Source organism: Cynoglossus semilaevis, chromosome Z (assembly GCF_000523025.1).
Source record: "Cynoglossus semilaevis isolate Cse_v1.0 chromosome Z, Cse_v1.0, whole genome shotgun sequence".
NCBI lineage: Eukaryota > Metazoa > Chordata > Actinopteri > Pleuronectiformes > Cynoglossidae > Cynoglossus > Cynoglossus semilaevis.
This window is the reverse complement of record NC_024328.1, coordinates 3280366-3299848: the sequence shown is the minus strand read 5'-3', so window position 1 is coordinate 3299848 and position 19483 is coordinate 3280366. Positions and strand designations below refer to the sequence as shown.

General features: G+C 39.5%; 1 protein-coding gene across 1 annotated transcript in view; it reads right to left on the bottom strand.

Moving 5' to 3' along the window:
- fras1 (Fraser extracellular matrix complex subunit 1) overlaps window positions 1–19483 on the bottom strand; it is a 98962-nt gene that overhangs the window by 6453 nt on the left and 73026 nt on the right. The window contains 25 exon segments of the mRNA XM_008335639.3: window positions 94–369; window positions 465–652; window positions 735–935; window positions 1090–1246; window positions 1582–1787; window positions 2284–2431; window positions 2523–2683; window positions 2982–3326; window positions 3819–4065; window positions 5014–5182; window positions 5475–5634; window positions 6104–6254; window positions 6798–6911; window positions 9078–9305; window positions 10440–10580; window positions 11624–11748; window positions 12714–12893; window positions 13971–14090; window positions 14838–15026; window positions 15448–15491; window positions 15493–15700; window positions 17620–17773; window positions 18176–18366; window positions 18569–18701; window positions 18818–18983. Of these exon segments, the coding sequence (XP_008333861.1) occupies window positions 94–369; window positions 465–652; window positions 735–935; window positions 1090–1246; window positions 1582–1787; window positions 2284–2431; window positions 2523–2683; window positions 2982–3326; window positions 3819–4065; window positions 5014–5182; window positions 5475–5634; window positions 6104–6254; window positions 6798–6911; window positions 9078–9305; window positions 10440–10580; window positions 11624–11748; window positions 12714–12893; window positions 13971–14090; window positions 14838–15026; window positions 15448–15491; window positions 15493–15700; window positions 17620–17773; window positions 18176–18366; window positions 18569–18701; window positions 18818–18983 (4402 nt within the window).

Here is a 19483-nt window from a genome sequence, read left to right as displayed (position 1 = left end):
TTCCTGCTGCATTGAAACCAAATGAAATTAATAATGGCTCTACTCTTCTTGTGTTCATCACTTCACGCATTTATCTGCTATAAATAAACCTACCATGTGGTTGACACTTGTGTACGGTGTTGTGTCGGTCACTGTCTCAAAAGGCGAGCGGGCACCATTGGTGTCAGTAGGTGCTGCCACTTCCCAGGAGAAATGAAGCTGTGTCTGGTTAATTCCCGCCTCATCACAGCGCTCCTTCATCACTGGGTATTTGGGGTAATGGGGGTCACAGGGTGTGACGCAGACAAGAGGGTAACCAGGTGAGGGTGTCTTCTTACTGCCCTCTTTAGTCACTTCTTGAACATGATCATAGTCAGCAAGAGAGACCACCTGAAAGGAAAGAATAGGTAATGAAAAAAACATTCAAATATAAATGCTGCAGTGTTTTATGAAAACGTTATGTTATGTCATGTTTCTTCTCTTACGATGGGTGGAGCTGGAAGAATGAGACTTCCTGCAGCTTCCTGGTCCAGAATGGTTACTGTCGCCACCGTGATCTCACCCAGTACTGCCTCCACAGGGTCATCAGGCCCCAGGACCAATGAAAAGGACTCATGCCACTCCCTGTCTTCATTGGACAAAACCTCCACTTTGAAGATAATGTGGTCCATTCCTGTGGAAATACCAGGAGGAAATCAAACATTTGCTTTTCCTTGATCAAAAACATGGCTGTGTGATAGCACTCTTCTTCTAACCTGGTATGAATTTTAGGACTCGACTGTTGGGGTTATAGTCTAATCCAGACTGGGCCGATCCATCACGGGTGCTACAGCGGATTTTAGAAGTCCGGTCCAAATCCCCATGCCTGTTCACCTTGATGTTAAGTACCTCAATGCCGTCCGGTCCTTGGGGTTCTCTCACCTGATAGGAAGCCTGTTCAAACTCAATGGTGGGAGCTACAGAAAGAGGAGAAGATAGTGTGTTGCCACCTGTTTATGACTCAGGCCTAGAAGTAACCAATTTAAAATCCTGACATAAAGCTTGTTGTGATAGACAAGACAGTGACCATGAGCTTCAGTTATAACTTTGTCAATGCAAAGCTCTGCTTACCGTCTTCATCATTGGTGACAGTGATGGTGACAATGTCACTGGCTCCCACCATGGCACCGCTCCAGTGGTCACCCAAAGGTGTCCCAAGATGCACTTGGAACTCTTCTTCGGGCTCAAAGATAGAGTCATCGTTGACATGAACTGTGCAGTTTTTAACCTAGAGATAATTAACAAACCCAAAATATTTTGTAAGCAAAACAACCTCAGCACAAAAGGAAAAAAAAGGAAAGTGAACTCCTTGTCATTGTGACACACCACTGCACTCACAACCAAATGTGACCTCTGCTTTTAACCCATCACCAAAGTTAACAGTGGGCAGCTTTAAGGGGAGCAGTGAGTGGGGACGGTGTCATGCTCAGAGAACTTCAGTGGTAACTTGGCAGCTGGTGGATTTGAATCTGCAACCTTCCGGACCCAAGTCCACTTCCTTAACCACTAAGGCACCACTGCCCTAAATACACCAAGTAAACATTTAAGTAAAAATTCTCGTACCTTCTCTCCTTTCAGGAAGATGATTTGGGACGCGTCAGTGTTTGGTCTCTCCTCAAAGTCGTCCATCACCATGGCTGACATGGTCCTGGTGAAACATCTCACAGACGATTTGAAGGAAAGGTCACCACTGCGGACAACTGGGATATGGAGGACACCATCCCTCTCCTTCACTGTGTAGGAAGTCTTTTCAAACTGCATGCTGGGAACTGACAGTGAGGTAGGGCCGAAGAAAGGTAAAGTGTGTTAATACCAACGCCAAATGATTTTATGTTACTAACAGAAACTCTAGGCACCTATAATTTGTTGCTATCATGAAATCAACAGTATCCCCAGAGTGGGATCAATAAAGTTTAATCTAATCTAATTTAATCGTCCTGTTGTCTAAATGCTCCAGGCACATTAAAAGGAACCAGGGAAAGAACCAGGAGCTAGCTCTGATACCACTATACCCTGACACTAAGAACATGGAACTGTTTTCAATGATTTACACCAGGGATTACCAAAGTATGAAGCTGCCACTAGAGGGTGTGCTAGTTAAATAAAATATAGGGATTTTCCACACCATAAAGACATGTAAGTAAACATTTCCTTTGTAAAATAAAAAATCAAAAGATGACATTTTCATTAATAATTTGTGGAGCATGGCCAAAAAACTTTGAGAACCACTGATTTAAAGTAACAACAGTTTGGTGTAAGACTTACTGTCCTGGAAGGTGTCAGTGATGACAACGTCGGCTTCATACGGCTCCTGCAGAACTGCTCCCTGAGGAGAACTAAGAAAGATGATAAAGGATTCGGGTCCTTCAATGCTGGGGTTCTGGATGTCGTCCATGATAGTCAAACTGCACGTCTGTGGTGGAAAAGAAAAACATGGTCTTTATCATCGTAGATGTTTGCCCTAATGGTAACACAGTATGTTACTGCAGAATTCTTTTTCTCACCTCCTCCGTTCTTCCAGGTTTGAACTCCACCTTTTTTGAGCTGGGGATGTAGTCCACACCTGGACTGGCTGAAGGCGGGTCAGAAGGTCGGGTGGCGCACCACACTGATGTCAGCGAGGACAGATCACTGCCATGGCGCAGCACAGGAATTTCAATAGTTCCTGGTGTTTAAAGGGGAAAGGGAAACATTGTGGAATAAATCCATTATTAAGTAATTTATAAACTTCTTTTCCTAGAAGGATCTGTTTAACAGTGAGACTGAGCTGAGAAGAGATATTCTTCAAATATTTGGAAGTAGAAGTAGAATAGGTGATCTTAAATTAATTATTTATTTCAATTTAATTCACTGTTAAATCTCATGTAAAATGTCAAAGTTAATGTCCAGTAGTTAAGTGATAAAAGGTGCGTTTCTTTTTGTTTCTGTTAATCCAAAAGCAACAGCAAAGTGAAACCTCAGACCTGCAGCTTCACTAAAAGTGAACGTGGCGTTCCCAAGGGACACTGTCGAAGCATCATTGGGTCCATCGATGATCACCATAGCTACCGTCAAGTCACCCATGCGGGCATTATCGGAGGCGTCGGACAGAACCAGCTCGAACTCTTCAGACAACTCGTACTCGCTGTCGTCAATCAGCTTCACGTCGCAGGTAGACATGCTAACCCCAGGTCCAAAGACCACCCTGTTGTCATTGGACATGCCTCGGCTTTTGTAATCTGAGCCAGACTCCAGAGCATGGAGGCTGCTACCTTGTGCAGATTTGGCCACAGTGTAGCAGAGAGCAGACACAGTGCTGGAGGTGTCGCCTGAAGGTAGAGAAAATAAGGTTTTGTTTCTTCCAGAGTCAGAAAACACCTGTCCTGCATCTCAACATCTAAGACTGGTTTCATGTTCAACTGTTATTATTATCAATTATCAAAGTTTGTTGTTACATCTGAGACAGAAATCTTACAAAAATACATCTGAGTGAACATTGACTCAGACACAGATTAAGGCTAAAAAAAAGAAACATTTCTTAGTTAAATATTGTGTGAAATGGTGGTGTAGTAAAAAATAAAGTTAGATTTAAAAAGAGAAATTACATACATTTATACAAACATATATAAAAAGTTAACCTGCAGTTGCTGAAATTAACTCAAAATAACTCAAATAAAATTAAACTGGCCAAAACAACTAAAAGTAAGTAAAAAACAAGTTTCATAAGAATAAACGAAAAAAAATATTAGCGTTGCAGTCACAACATTAGCAATTAGCTGCTAAGAAAAGCGCCACAGCAGGTTGTAGGATGTTTTCCATACCTTTCCTCTCTACAGGAGCGTGAATGAACCCACTACTCTCGTTTACATGGTAGATCTTCTTGTGGAACTGCAGTCTGGGCTCGTCCTCAGTGTCGTTAATGTTGACTACAGCTCGGGTGTTGTGGCCCAGCAGCGCATAGACGGGCATGCTTAGCTCCACCTGGAAACTCTCCACACCCTCAAACACCTTATCGTCATTAATGATGATGGTGCAGACTTTGGTGTCCTCACGCTCATCAAACTGGACCTGAGAGAACATTGAAGAATTAAACAGTTACTGTGTTGTTTGAATCTGAAATTTCTTACTTTTCAAATCTCAGAATTATGAACTTATGCTAAGAATACACTAAATACATCTTAGATGTATTTAATTTGAATTAAAATGTGTTATTTTTAATTCCGTGGAGCTTTGGCCCAGAGGCAATGTCTCTGTCATTGGTGTAAAACCCCAGGGTTCACCTCCTGGGCAAGTTTGAATCCCGGTTACGGTGGTTGGTACCTTCCAGTGGACACACCACCCGCAAAAAGGTTTAGGTACGGTGCAATGTGATTTGGGTGACGACTGCTGCCCCCGCAACAAAGTAACGGATAAGCGGATGAAAATGGATGAATGGATATTTTTAATTCCATACCTTTTAATTTTAGATTTCTTGCATTTGCTCTATAAATATAGTCTTGTATTCCCATAATTATCACTGAAATTGTTATATGATTTAATTATACAATTTCTGGGTTTTATTGACAGAATTACAATATTGTATCTCTAAAATAAATGTGTTTTTAATCTATAAAGAAAGTTAACTACTTGTCATTGTGACACAGCACACACAACCAAATGTGACCTCTGCTTTTAACCCATCACCAAAGTGAACTGTGGGCAGCTTTAAGGACCAGCAGTGTGTGGGGACAGTGCCATGCTCAGAGCATCTCAGTGGAAACTTGGCAAGAATCGAACCTGAAACCTTCTAGACCCAAGGCCGCTTCCTCAACCACTAAGCCACCACTGCCCCCTTAATTAGTTTACAAATAATAATAATATAAAAAATAAAATCTTATCACTATAATTATTTTGAATATAAAATATGCTGACATTTCAATTTCACCTTTACATATGTCATATCACATGTATCATGTTTCTGATAAGTATCATTACCAGTACCTTTAATATCAATGAAATGTAAATGTCTGGGTTTACCTGTCCTGCGTATTCCACGTAGTCCTGTTGACCGGGTTGTGACCCCATGCTGCCAGTGGAGGTGGCACTGCCCTGCTCGGTGCGGCACAGCACCACAGCGTACTGGTTCAGGTTTCCTGTTCGCTTTACCGTCACTGCCACTGTACTGGCTTTCTCACTCACATTGTAGCTGCAAAACACAAGGAGCAGGAGATTAGAAATTCCAACTATTGTTTTTTTAGGATTTTTAGGATTTTGAAGATTCTGACAAAGGTTTAATATTTACAACTCTCCCTGAAATTTAAAAATGTTTTATTCCCTTAAATTAATCTATAATGACAGTTTTTTATTATTAAGCTGAGAATTATAATGTAGTTTTCATAAAAAAAATATTTTTTCTTAAAAACAATTTTAAAAAACAATTACACATGGTCTGATCACAGTAAAGGCCAACAGACCCCGGCTCTGGACAGGGAACAGACCTTTTGTGTTGGAAGCTGATGAGGGACCACTGGATGTGAAAGACGTTGTCTCTGACAGTATTGGGTTTACTGTCCCTCACAAGGAACTTGAAGGTGTCCATGGTCTCCTGGTAGTTCTCCTGATGCAGTACGTAGCGGATCAGACCCAGGTTGATGTCAGCTGCAGAGAGCAGAGGAACAGTCAGGCCATGACATGACAATGAATCTGATCAATGTAATAAAAATCATTAGAACCACTGACACTGAGATTCTGAGTTGAGAGTGTGATTACAGTCTTCAGCCCTGAATGACTACTTGTTTTGTATGTTTTTTCATCTGACAGTTTAGTTTAATCACATGTACAGTATAGTTATGATTTAAAACTCATCAACTGCAGCCATAGGCCGGTTCCTTCTGAAAAAACATTTTATCTTCACAGTAAAATCTCTTAAAGCGTTTGTGTATTTGTACACATTCAGTTCTGGCGTGTAGATAAAAGCCATCTTAGTGAGCACAGGTTTAGTTTATACACAAACACAACAAAAGGCTTAAAATTCGAGGTTCTAGGTTTCTCCAGGACTATGAAAAGTCATGCAGCCAGTGTGTATGTTAGTGTGTGTATATGTGTTCTCGCGTGCTTGTGTGTTTACCTTGTGTAAATGTAGTCACAGTGTTTCCAGGTCTGAGTTTGGTCTCCAGGAATCCGTGTTTGGGTTCATCAGTCACTTCATAAACCAGCTGATCATCATCAGTGTCTGGATCCACTGTCAGCAGCTCCTTCTTACTGATCACATTGGTCGCCTGAAAACACAGCACAACAAGATGACTCTCAATTAACCTTTACTTTTACTATTGTCAAATAATCCCATCTTGACTCTGTATCATCTTGTCAGGGTTTAATTTGAGGTTTTGTTTTGGTTTTTTTGGTTTTTTGTTTGGCAATGCAATGCAAATCATAACATTATCATCATCATCATCATCATATCATCATCATATTCATGACATCTTGTCCCCAGCTTCCTGTTGATCTCATTTGAAAATATTAAAAGTACAAAAGGCGGTCTTATTATTTTGTCTCATTTAATCTCCAATTATCTCATTTCATGACATCATCTTTTATATGTTTAAAACTGTAATATGTCGTTCGGCCACTAGGGGGAACAAAAACATCACACATAATAACTGCCATAATAACTGGCAGCTTTTTGGTACTCCTTCATTCAGAGTCCTGGATAAATTTATTATGATTTTAAAGCTGTTACACATTAATAATCGACAGAACAGGTAAAATAAATGTGTTTACTGAAATATATACTCCAGGCTGAGCTTTTATTTTTATTTTACCTTGTTATCCATGTACTCCAGCCACTGCAGTCCCAGGTTAGTGACAATGCGGGGTGTCCCATTATCCACAGGCAGAATCTCTATCTTAAACTTCTGTGGTGCAGCTGTCAGCACCTGGAAATATAATCCAAAAATTAACATTTTTTTATGTGTATTGTGATCTGTGATCAAGAACAAATACAAAAAAACATCAAAATTCCTTATACGGTGCTGGACTTACTAATAAACCACTCAGACAGACAAGGACACATTTGCCACTGGCCTACTGGTGCCTCCTGTGGTCAGTTTGGGTCACCGCTGGAGTATTTCAAACACTGAAATTTGATAATACAACTTACAGTAGTGACTAAGGTGCCTCCAAAATAAAATCACTGACTCCCTGTGACCTTTGTACTAAGAAAACAAGCTGTTTCCACACCTCAGAGTCATCTTTGGAGAGTTAAAAAGTCAGAGAAATCATCCCAATATTTCTCAGACAAAAAACCTTGAATATCCCTTTAAAGTTATAAAAAACAGTTCCAGTTTCACTGTGATATGATGTCTGACTTGCTGGTGACAAGAAATCAGTGGGGAGGGTCCCATCCCCGACGTTTTCATTGCACAGATGCCATTAAGGTCAGGTTTGACATTGGAGGGATTCGTCCAGACTGTCCTAAAGGAGTAGTTCCATGATTTAATGACAGAGCAGCTGCAGTGGGAATGATGTTAATGTCACCAAACATCATCGGCAGGACACGTCTAAGCGTCCACTCTGATGTCCTCTGGAGAGGACAGGGTGATAAACAGGAGCCTGTGTGTGTCTGTGTGAAAGATATCAGGGCTCTCTGTCATTGACTTAAATCATAAAGACATTAGCAGAGACAGGTGGCACCACGGGGGATGATGAAATTGATGAGCAGTTCACCCTGAGATTTTTCCTCATAACTGTGACTATAAAGATGACACACACAGAAGAATGCACACACACACACACACACACACAAACACACAGACACACACGCACTAGTCTCTTTTCTAAACTATACAGTTAGACTTCCTACACAGGCTCCAAACAGAAATTATTTTCACTGTATTAAACATAGTCTTCCAGTTGATACACTCACCACATTTGACTATACATCAATGAACATAGCAAATGCTGCCGGAAAGTGAGCAGAATTTTTACACCAAAGAAATCCACTGTCTCCTATTTTTCTACTACGGTATTTCCATGTTTCAATATACAAATTATTAAATTATTCACAATAATAAGTGACTGGTTGAGGTGTAGACTCATCATTGATCCACAGTGTGGAAATTTCTTGTCTCTGAACAGAACAAATCTCACAGTAGGTTTTTTTTTTTTTTGTCTTCTGCCCTGATGTTAAAATACCTCCACACTGCTGACATTGTTGATGTAGTCGAATAAACACCCCCCCGGGGGCAGTGCAATATATATTATACTAGAGGGGTCAGACAAAAGCACTGGCAGACTGGTCTGTACCACTAAATATGTAATTTGATCCTAAAACACCCATAGGTGAGGATTACAGCAAAAGTCATTTAAATTAATAGTCTAAACTTTGGTAAATTAAAACGTAGCTTAGAAGTTGTTAAACACAGTAAAATTCAGCCCTTATAGAATAAAAATAAAGCTGAGAAACTAAATGTTTTAAAGAGGTGGCAAAGAACTCAGCCTGACTAGTCCAAAATAATGAATCAAATATTAATGATATACAAAAACCAGATATAAAAACTGGAAACAAAATTTTAAGTGGACCGTAAACAGTTGACCAAGATATCAAAAGGCCAGGCTATGGAAATGTACCAATTGTTTTACAGATCAATTTATAAAACTTTGATTAATTTAAAATGCTCATTTGTACTTCTCAGAAACTAAAAACATTGGAAAAGAGGGAAACTTTTATACATGATGTTCAATTAATGACAAAAACAAGTCAGACGAAAGGCCGAAGAAAGACACGCGCAAACAAAACGCTGATTCACCACTGCTGACATACAAAGGTCAAACCTGTGCATGTACACGTGCTCGCTCAGTCTCAGAGTGGCAGCAACAAAAAAGCTCTTACATTGCCCATCCAATCATCTCACTGCAATAAAAATGTCAGGAATATTTCACACACACACATTCCGCACAGAGGCTGACCTACACAAACAAGCCCACAGACACACACACAAACCTCTTTAGATTGTCAGTCTGTTCTAAGACATGTTGAAGATGGAAACCTCTCTCAGAGTTAAATGTGTCACCCAGCAGCTCTGACAAGTGTCTGCCCTCACCTCTTTTCCTCCGTCCTCCACCATGAAGAGGACATTGGTTCCGTCGCTCACAGTGAAGCTGAATCGGTCCTTCAGAGAGTTTGAACCGTCGTGGTTGTAACTGATACGGTTCTGGTAGAGGTCGTCCATGCTGAAGCTGCTGGTCTGTCTAAAATGCTGACCATTGCTGGTCCGTTCGATAGCGCCGTGGCGCGGAGGCTGGACAACTGTGAAGATGATGGACTCTGCCTAAGTGTGAGAAAATTAGTGGACAATTAGTGACAACTATTATTCAAATTTACTTGACTTTCTGCACTTATCAGACATGAAACTGGTTTGCTACCTGATCACATGGTCAGAGATAATAACCCATTTATGACACAAGAGAAAAAATTAAAATATAAATATATTCCTAGTGTGTTATAGTGACCATCATTAGAAACAGCCATGGTTCAAATCCCTGATCTTTTTGCTGTAAGGCAAGAATACATCCCACCATCCAGTGTAGTGCTAGAACTATTTACATTATTTTTATAGATATTTTTAATTTATTGCTTTTTTTGCACATATTTGTATTGTGGTACCATGATGTTGGGCAACTCCATAACAACTCCAGCTCCAACTATTGTAGAAAGAGAGAGAGACTGTATTAAAGGTTTCTGACCATGGCAGGTCCAACAACGAATCTCATCTGAACATTCACCAACAAATCCCAACATCTGATACATGCTGATCCTTCTTATAGGCATAGACAAAACATGGTCACATTTGGCTGTTGTTCTGACCAAACATGGTCAGACACTTTCCAGACGCCAACATGAAGATGTTGCCTAATATTTGGCTCACATTTACCCAGGTCATTTGACCTGTTCTTGCCAGTGCAAGTCTCCAGTCTTCCTGTTATTCTGACATCAGTTAGTCCTGATGAACATGTCAAAATATAGCAACAGCTTCTTTTTGTCAGTGCTTGGCGTTTCCTGTTATTCTTTACATGATGTTTTTCTCTACCACATATCCCCCCTGAAATCACTTTTCTGTGATTTGAGAATCAAAGTACTTTTCCTGTTCTCTGGTGTATAGGAGTGAAAAACCTGACCAGTGTCTTTAAAATGACCTTCTGGCCTTAAACACAAACATCCACTTTGATCATTTCCACTTAACATATGACCTTCAGTACTAACATCCACATTACCACTTCAACCTAACACATTAAATCAACATTCAATCCTCCTTCATAAACATCCAATAACTCTAACCCATTCAACACTGAAATGTCACCTTTTCGTGAGTACAGTATATAATATGATTACAGTATAATAATACGATAGTCCATGTAAGTATATGGCTATATTTATTTTATAGGATTGTACATTGTTTACTTGCCTCAGTGTCTGCATCAGTTGCCTTCAGCTCAAACTCTGTGATGGTTTTCCTCACACCCTCCTGGACTCTCATTCCAGGAACATGGAGCAGAGGCAGTGAGTCATCTACAGGTTTGATGGTGATGTAAAAGCTCTGAGCAACCTGACCAAACACAACACAAAGAACATTAAAAAGATACAGTGGAATTTTACATGTTTGTAAATGCACATTAATTTAAAATATAGATTTTTAATACATACCGGTAATTGTATAATCAATACAATTCCAATATATGGAATGATTATATATCTTCAGGAACTTCTCAATGAGTTCAACAGACAGATTATAGTTTATTATGATTTTTTTTTACACATGCTGTACCAGACCAAAATCCAAGAGAAAAAATTAATAAAACCCAAATATGTTGGATGTTATATCAGAAGGTTTTAACATAATTAATTTTATTATTATTATTTCATAATAGTTTAAGTCAGTGATTCCTAACTATAGGGCTGCGGCCCAAAGTTGGGTTGCTAGAGCTACGTAGAGGGCCGCAAAAAAACCTTCAGTTTCGCACCTGTGGACCATGGGTTCATTAACTGAAGCCACCAGAGATACTGTTTGTTGCCCATGAGAAGTTCAGTTACAATGCAGCTTTAAACCACGTGATGGCAGTGATGCATCAATTAGTTATTTCACAAGCTCCAATATATGCTATAGCAAAAACTATGGAGGAGTTTTTAAAACAGAGAAATGAAGACAAACGTTGTGTGTGTGAGGTTAATTAAACTTACATAGTGTTAATATTTAATGAGGCTCGGGCCACTGTACTATAAAAATTGGCCTTTATCACTATGATCAAATTTACAATTTTTCTACTTCAGTGTTTGAAATTATCTGTTAAAATGTTCTTTAGTGACACAAACAGCCGCATGAAGCAGCAGAGACCACAAGGTCCTATTACTGTGAACTCAGGTTATTTATTTTCTCTGTGGATTTTGTTGTGGGAGGTTTGCACAGCCAGGCAAACATGAATTTTATCTTAACTGCTGAGTTTGTTTGTTTTTTTTCTTAGAGGCTTTGACCGTGTCAGAGCATTTTGACCCAGAGAATAATCGGTTCTCCACAAGGAACCACCTGGTTCATACAGACACCGAATCACCTTAACAAGGTTTGTAGATATTTTAGATTTTGGATAGTTTTACCTCATTTGTCCCGTCAGAAACAGTGAAAGAAAACTGGTCCGCATGTTTTTCTTCTTCACTGGTGTGGACGTACTGGATGCTGCGTGACACTAGATCAGCCTGAGTGAAAGTACTGATCTTAGTTCCTTTCAGAAAGAGAGAAGAAGTTATTCCAGAACACAGTCCTTCATTCTTTTGATTTTAAACATTTCTATCTCAGTTGGTTGTATTTTTTTTTAATATGTTCTCAACACGTTTTTTTCTCTCTCTCTTTGCAAATATGCAGGAACTAATCAGTCTGCAGCTCCTCCTCACCCTATGATAATAAAACAGTAGAAAACAATGTTTAATTAGACCAATCAAACATTTGTCTGTGTGTAAACACAAAAACAAAGTCAACTGACTATACCCTCGCTGTTGCTACAATTTTCTACTCCAAATAGTCTGGACTTGTTTTAGGATTTGTTTTTAATCCCATTTGTTGGATCATGCAAATGTTAACATCATTTCTCAAAAAAAGACCAAAGGATTTCCCCCTTTAATTAATATTAATGGACACAGTTTGCTCTTAGTCACAGGGAGTGTTTATGTTGTTTTCAGACCAGAGTTCTGTCTGGCTCTAATTGAATGTTTATATGCAGAGGGAATTGAACTACGGACAACACGATCACGGCCAGTGGTATATTCTTCTTTATTATTATTACTATTAATGTTGTTGTTGACCTCACTATAGGAACAAACAAACAGGAGTTTCTGGTTGTGACGACCCCGTCCTCTTTTCTGGTCATTTCTTGGTGTGTCTGTTTTCTTTTAGGTTTTTCCAGGTAGATGGGTGGAGCTACTAATTGGATGTGCACCTGGAAGGCTGGGCCTAGGTTATTTAACTGGCTCCTCCTTCTCATTCTTTCTCTCTCCGACCATTTCTCAGAGCACCTGCTTCCTGTTTGGTTTGTGATATTTGGTTAGAAAATAAATATTTTTGTTTTAAGTTACTTAAAAGTGTGTGGTCTCCCATTTTTGTCTTGCTCTCTGAGCCAGGGCTATGACATGGTACTGTGAGAAACATCTTAATCCCACACAGGAACATTGACCTGTGATCTTCTGGACCTACCTGGGTTGCTGACATGCTCCAGGTGACCCAGAGTTGTCTGTTTGGTGATCCTGTAGACCAGTTCTCCCGGTTCACTGTCCTGGTCACTGGCAGACAGCTGCAGCGTGGTCAGCTTCTTCACCGTGTTCTCATCCAGTACCAGACCTTTGTTCACCACCACAGACGGAGGAAGTCGGTCCTCTGCAGAAAGCACACCAAGAAAATGATTACTTTAATGATTACTATAAATATAGCGAGATGATTCTTTATACCTGGAGATAAAATGCCAGTGAAAAAGACAGATTAAAAACTGATGTGTGAGGACAGGAGGAGCAGCTGGAGCTCCAGGAGTGAGAAAGAACACCTGTAAAGAACATTACCAGAAAATGAGGAGAGAAAGAGTGGCAGTCACCAAATAGATGCGATAAAATAGTGGAAGGTCAGAGCTAAGTATGGCAGGAGGAGACATGGGGTAAAAAGTTGGCAGACAGAATCAAGATGCTGAGTTGAACAAAAAAAAAAAAGAAAAAAAGAAGCCATTTTCAACAATAAACAACAACAACATCAGCTTCTGAGGCAGACACACATTTTAGACACTTAATTTACCAACCGAGACAAACTTTAGGACACAAACAAACAAGTGTTTTTATCCACAATTTGCATATCCTGCAGAAAAGTGGAGTTTATAAAAAATACTCCCTGTCACTCAACAAAGTGCAAAGGGACACTCAGTGATTTCAGATCGCCTAGGAACAGATACTGCTGATTCAGTGCTGCCAACATAAATAAGTGTGAACTGGTTTTGTGATGGGGAATTTATTCCTGTAAAACCAATGATTTGCTGCATGGAATTTGATGCAAGAGAGCGCATGACTGGCAAAATGTGTAAGTATTCAAATACAGATGTAGACATAGACTTCAGGATATAATAGACGTAAGGTTGTGTACATCATGCTCAGTTTACTTCTAACAGTTGGGGCACTAACATGTCTGGCAGAGCTAAGTGAACCTTATTGCATTAATCAAGATCACATTCAATAATAATGAACCTTCACCTGTATAAAAATAAACAACACATGGTTTGTTTACCAATAAAAACCTTTGTTCTAAATTTAAGCTATTTTTTGTTTCTACAACACAATTTGGATTCAGTGTGTGTGTGTTCCAGAGATACATGGGAGCAGTAATTGCCTCCTTTCTCCTGTGTCTCTTTTCATTTGATCTACGGTGAAGAAGAAGAAGAAGAAGAAGAACAGAGAGAAAGGGGAGAAAACATACCGAGGACACTGATGAAGAACGACTGATCGATCAGTTTGTTTCCCTCTGGGTCCACTAGGTTGAACTTGAACAACAGGCTGCCTCCCTTCTCTCCTTTCTCATGACTGTACTGCAGCAGACCTGCAGGATACACATGCACATGTGGACTTCACGGTCAAATAAAGCTCCAGGTCAAAATGTTCAAAAACAACTTCTGAACAAACAAATCTGTCTTTTTTAATTCTCATTCTCACGTGGTCTTTTAATGATCCCGTTGGATCTACACTTATTTGATCAAAACCTGTGTAAAAAATGTCAAATTGGGCTTCTGTAGCTCACACCAAAAACGGTGTCCTTAACCCAGTTATTCCCAAGAAAAAGTGGGGTGTGACAGATCATCAGCTGTGCTGTGGAAAACGATCCAATTACACTTAGTTGGTCTCAAAAAATATTATTTATTTTCTGCATATAATGTGTCCTTGTTTGTTAATACCCCCATCAAATGCAGAACAATTAAATACCCTTCCACTAGGTGGCAGCAAATGGCTATAAAGATTTGAAAAAAGCGAGAGACTCAGAGCTGTGGAAGAATGGCATCTTGTGTGTCTTTCTTCAATTTCTGCAGGTATAGCAGGGTTCTATTCAACTGAACGGGCCTAGGACAGAACATGCCTTAATAATGTGCAAGGGAACTAGGAAGGTTGGTAAACTCTGGTTTAACAACAAGATTGAGAAATAGGGATGTCACAATACACTCAACTCACGATGCAATATGAATCACAAACAAAAACCTTGGTAAATATTCAAAAATCAGAAAAGAAAAATGAAATAATCACTAGAATGTTTAATTAAGGTTTAAATTAGTGAATGCAGAAACCCTTTTTCCACCTTTGCTGACATCGTCCTGTGTGAAGCTCTGAACTGGACCTTTGACAGACACTTTCTCTAGACGTCCGTTTCTGCTCAACTGGAGTTTTCCTGACGGAGGATCTTTTGTGAGGATGTAACGGAGCTTCAGGCTGTCGGAGTCAATGTCTGTGCCCTTCAGGTTCTGCTCTGTGACCTTAGAAGAAGATCCTGAAAAAAAGAGAAATGTAATCTAGGAATTTGTCAGACCCTTTTTAGATTTGTGAAAATGTTAGTGGTAAAACTGGAGATTTTAAAACTAATCTCTACAATGGTGTCATAATGATAAGATTCTTCTCCTTCAGTTTTGCGAACCGATTTCCATCACAGGGAAATGGGGGGGCAGGTCTTCTGTTGCCCCCTATTGGTTAGTTTGTGTCATAGAGGTAATGATAAGTGGGGGATTTCAAACGCAAATCCTTAATCAGTGAAACCGTTTAGTGTTTTAAATCAAAAGACCTTACTGATAAACTGTCAGGTAGTGGAATTCAAATGTGGACATGATGTCCATGGCATCAGATTCAGGTTAATGTCTAACAGGGCCAATGAAAATCCCTGAACTCTTTTGTCAGCTCCCCCTTACCCCTCTCACCTGCTGACAGCTGCAGACCCCTGTTGACTGTCATCCTTGGACCGTACATCCATGGTAAACTCCAGACGTCCTGTGTGTGTGTTTACACCATCGGTCAGGGTGAAGCCCATCTCGTCCACTCCCCCGCTGACGATCTCGGGTGTGTATACCAGCAGCTGATCCAGAACATCCTGGTACGTGAAGGTTGAGCCCTGCTCCAGGATGCGACCGCTCTGCAGTGGCTGAGAGTAAAACTGACGTCGACGTAGTTTTCCTGAGGCAAATATGATAATGTTTTAGCTCATAGCCTTTAGCCTGGTCTGACAGTTAGTCAAAAACAGAGGCAGTAAAAGGTAATAAATGTGACAGCTTAAACTTAGCTAAAATATAACTTTAAATCTGGAGCAAGGAAAAAAACATAGCCAGAATTGTTACACATAATAAAAGTTGCAAATAATAATGACTCTGATTAGATAAGAAGTTCACACATCCATCACAGAGTACAGAAATTCACTGCATAAATGACTTTATGCATTAATACACTTTCTACCTTTGCCATATGACCGTTTTAAAATCTACAAAATTATAATTAAAAAAATAAATAAACATTAGTAATTAACCAGTTCATAAATAAAGAATTCATAACGATAATCTTACTACGTGTGTCTTTGTGTGTGTGTGTCTCTGTATCATCACTTATCGCGGCCCAGTCAGACAAACCCTTCACTGGTTTTATGTCTGTGTCAGTCATTAATATCTGTGTTTTTACAGCACTTTTGCTAATTTTATTGCCGCATCAGTGGTTTTTACAACAGTGTCAGCCGTTTTACGGCAGTGTCTGTTTGGCTCCTGCAGTTTATGACCCTGTTCTCCTCCAGGTTGGTGTTCTGAAAAAAAGTCTGACAGCTGCAGTCCAGAAACATGAATGAAAATAAATACCTTTGTGAAACCTATATGATTATTTTTTATATAGTTTTAGTTCTTGTTTAGTTTGTCAGACTATGTATAAGGCAGTGTTTTTCGTTGTTTTTCAACATGGACACAACTACAAAAACATACGTATGTACCCAAATAGCATAGTACATTTTACTAATTTACTCAATATGTGTAAATGAATTTACCAAAACAGAAATAACAATATAATACGGTACATGCTTTTGTTTGTTATAAGGTGATAAGTAACATGATTATTATTTTCAACAAGTATTTTGGTGAGGAGTAAATTATAACACACCAAAAAAAAAGATGGTTGGAGCTGAAGGATTCTCCTTTTAGTGATTTGACTGGGTTCCCAGCTGATGTCCCTGATTAGTCAGCTGTAAAATGTTAAATATGCACTGAACATATTTCAGCCGCTGCATTAGGATGGTGGAATGGAGGAGTGACTGTGATGCAAGCCAATCAAACTTATCCACACTAGGCGATTTTTCAATTTCATTTTCAATGGATGTTGATGAATGTCAGCCCCTACTGGCCAGCATTCATACTGCAGACAATATGAGATGGTCTGTGGACTGAATATTAAATGTGAATTATTTAATTATTTAATATACTTTTTCTATGTTTATTTATAGTTCATGGTGATTTCATTTCATCATTGATGCATGTGGGCAGCAGAACTTTAGCATGAATGTTGGATGAGTAAAATTACACTTGGCAGAGCAAAAACCTCAGCTGCGGTCAAAAAACAGAGTGAGAAGTGTGATTAATGTGTGTCCCTGTATGTGTGTGTAGGTGTTAGTGTGTGTGTCTTACTATTTTTTTTCACTCAGCACTTGATCAGTTTTCTGCTGCAGAGCTGGGTCAGGGCCCACAGATGGTGTTTGGGGGCAGCCAAATTAATTGACACTGTTTTATTTTCCTCCGGCCACTTTTTAAATAAAGATTTAGGTGGGGTTTTTAATACAGTATTGTATTAAAAAAAATGTTTCCTTCATAAATCTCTCGTTAGTTGTGTGTGATGACATAAAAAGAACATCGGCTTTAACAGAAATGGCAGAAAAAAACCTCAGACACGAACTTGTCATGATTTAAACTGCGTCTCAGTAATTTGTCTCGTTAAAAAAGCAGGTTCATGCTAAGCCTTTTTCCTCTCAGTGGCCAACAGATTGATGGGGATGTCTCGATTTACGGTTGGGGAGGCTGTTATGATTTAAATTCTGCACACAGCAATAAGAAACTAATGGTGCTCACCGTAGGTAGGAATTCTGATGATGGTGAACAGGATCTCGTTCTCCGGTGTGTCATGGTCTCTGACCGTGAGAGAGGAGTTCGTGATGACGACACCTGAATTTTCCTCCACGTGGATGCTGCTGACTGACACCATGGGCTGAGTGTCCTCTTTGCTCTTCATGTGCCCATGCACATATGACACATGAACAGAAAATGAAACAGATATTGTTAGATACATTCAAGTAATGTTTAGTATATTTATAGTTTTATAGATAAGATTTATAGGATACAATTTAACTGTTTGCTATTTTTAACTTGGCCTTTTTGGCCTAGCATAGCTCACAACAAGTTTAATTCATGTCTTTATTAAAACATAGCAATTAAAAAAAAACCTAAATCGCCAACACATCTTTTTTAATCTAATGCACCCCCTAGTGGCAGGTCTATTCTAAGCTTATACTATAGAATCTATAATCGTCCAAAAAACACCAGACTAGTCACTGGGAAACATTCTTAGTCCCACATCAAAGTCAATGTCATAGTGTTTACATTTGATAAATGTAATGAGCTGTTTTACCTGAATGTTGATCTCCACATTGAAGGCCTCCGTCTGGGTGTGTCCATCACTGATGTAAAAGCTGAAAACGTCCTGCTTCACTGCAGTTTCTAGGTCACTGTTCTGAACGTAGAAGATGTAGTCAGACGTCAGGTCCTCAAATGAAAAAGGAACTTCAGGTGTGATGACCCTCGAGCCACCAATTGAGCCTCCTGGTGGAAAGGGGGAAAAACACAGCAATCAAAAGCTGTGAAGATGACTCAAGTCTAGACTTGAGGTGCTAGAATTTGTACCAGGAAATAGGTAAAGTTCCGTGATTTCTAACAGAAAAGTGAACACAAGGGACACAGTGTGTGACCAGTGTGAGAAATGACACTGAGCTGCAGCTACAAACAACAAGGCAAAGATTCTCACCTGGCCTGGTGTTTTCAATGAAGCCGTATTTAGGAGGACTGACAAGCCACACCAGCAGCTCCTTTCTGGGTGTGTCAAGGTCCGAAACAATGATGTGATTGGTTGACAACTGCACACGACCACCCTCCTGGACCTAGATGTGACGAAAGAAAGAAAGTGGAAAATAATATGTCAATTGTTGATTATAGCTCACATGGAAACATCCACCAGTGTCTTAGATAAAATGTCTCTGTTCTTGTGTGTGTTGACCTTGATGCCACCATGTACAGTGACCACTGGGGGCAGTCTTCTGAGTGAGGCAGTAATAGTTATGGTAAACATCTGGTTTTCCAGTCGATTGTTGTCAGCATCGTAGACGATAAAGTGGAATACGTCAGTGATGGGCTGAGAGTCGGTTTGAAGTGAGGTGATGTACCTGCAGGTAAGACGACGTTACGCTTTATAAATATTTTTATTCAAGAAACAAGGTTGTTTAGAACAGAAAGTTTAGTCTTTAGTCAAAACCCTTGGTTTTAAACGGTGATCGCTGCTTGGTATAAATTGCTTGCACGTCCTAAAGAAAAATTCAACTGACACAGTTCTTGGTGTTATCACAGCCTATTTTCTATGCAAATGAAGAAGTTGTTACTGTAAAATTAATATCTGTCAACAGGGGGCCTAGTGCTTGAGTGAAGTAAATTGGCTTCATTGACACATGCTGAGTTACTTTAGAAAAGAAAATATTTCTTTTCTCTCTTCATTAAACTTAAACTCTTAATTAAACCTGGGATTTGTTTGACATTCACATTGACAGTTGATTTTAGCTCAAGCACAAGCTGTCGATCCAGTTTGCTCAGTTTGTGTCACTGAGCTAAATCTAAATAAAGAACCTCAAACAATGAAGACACAAAACAACATGTGATGGAGGCAGTGGCG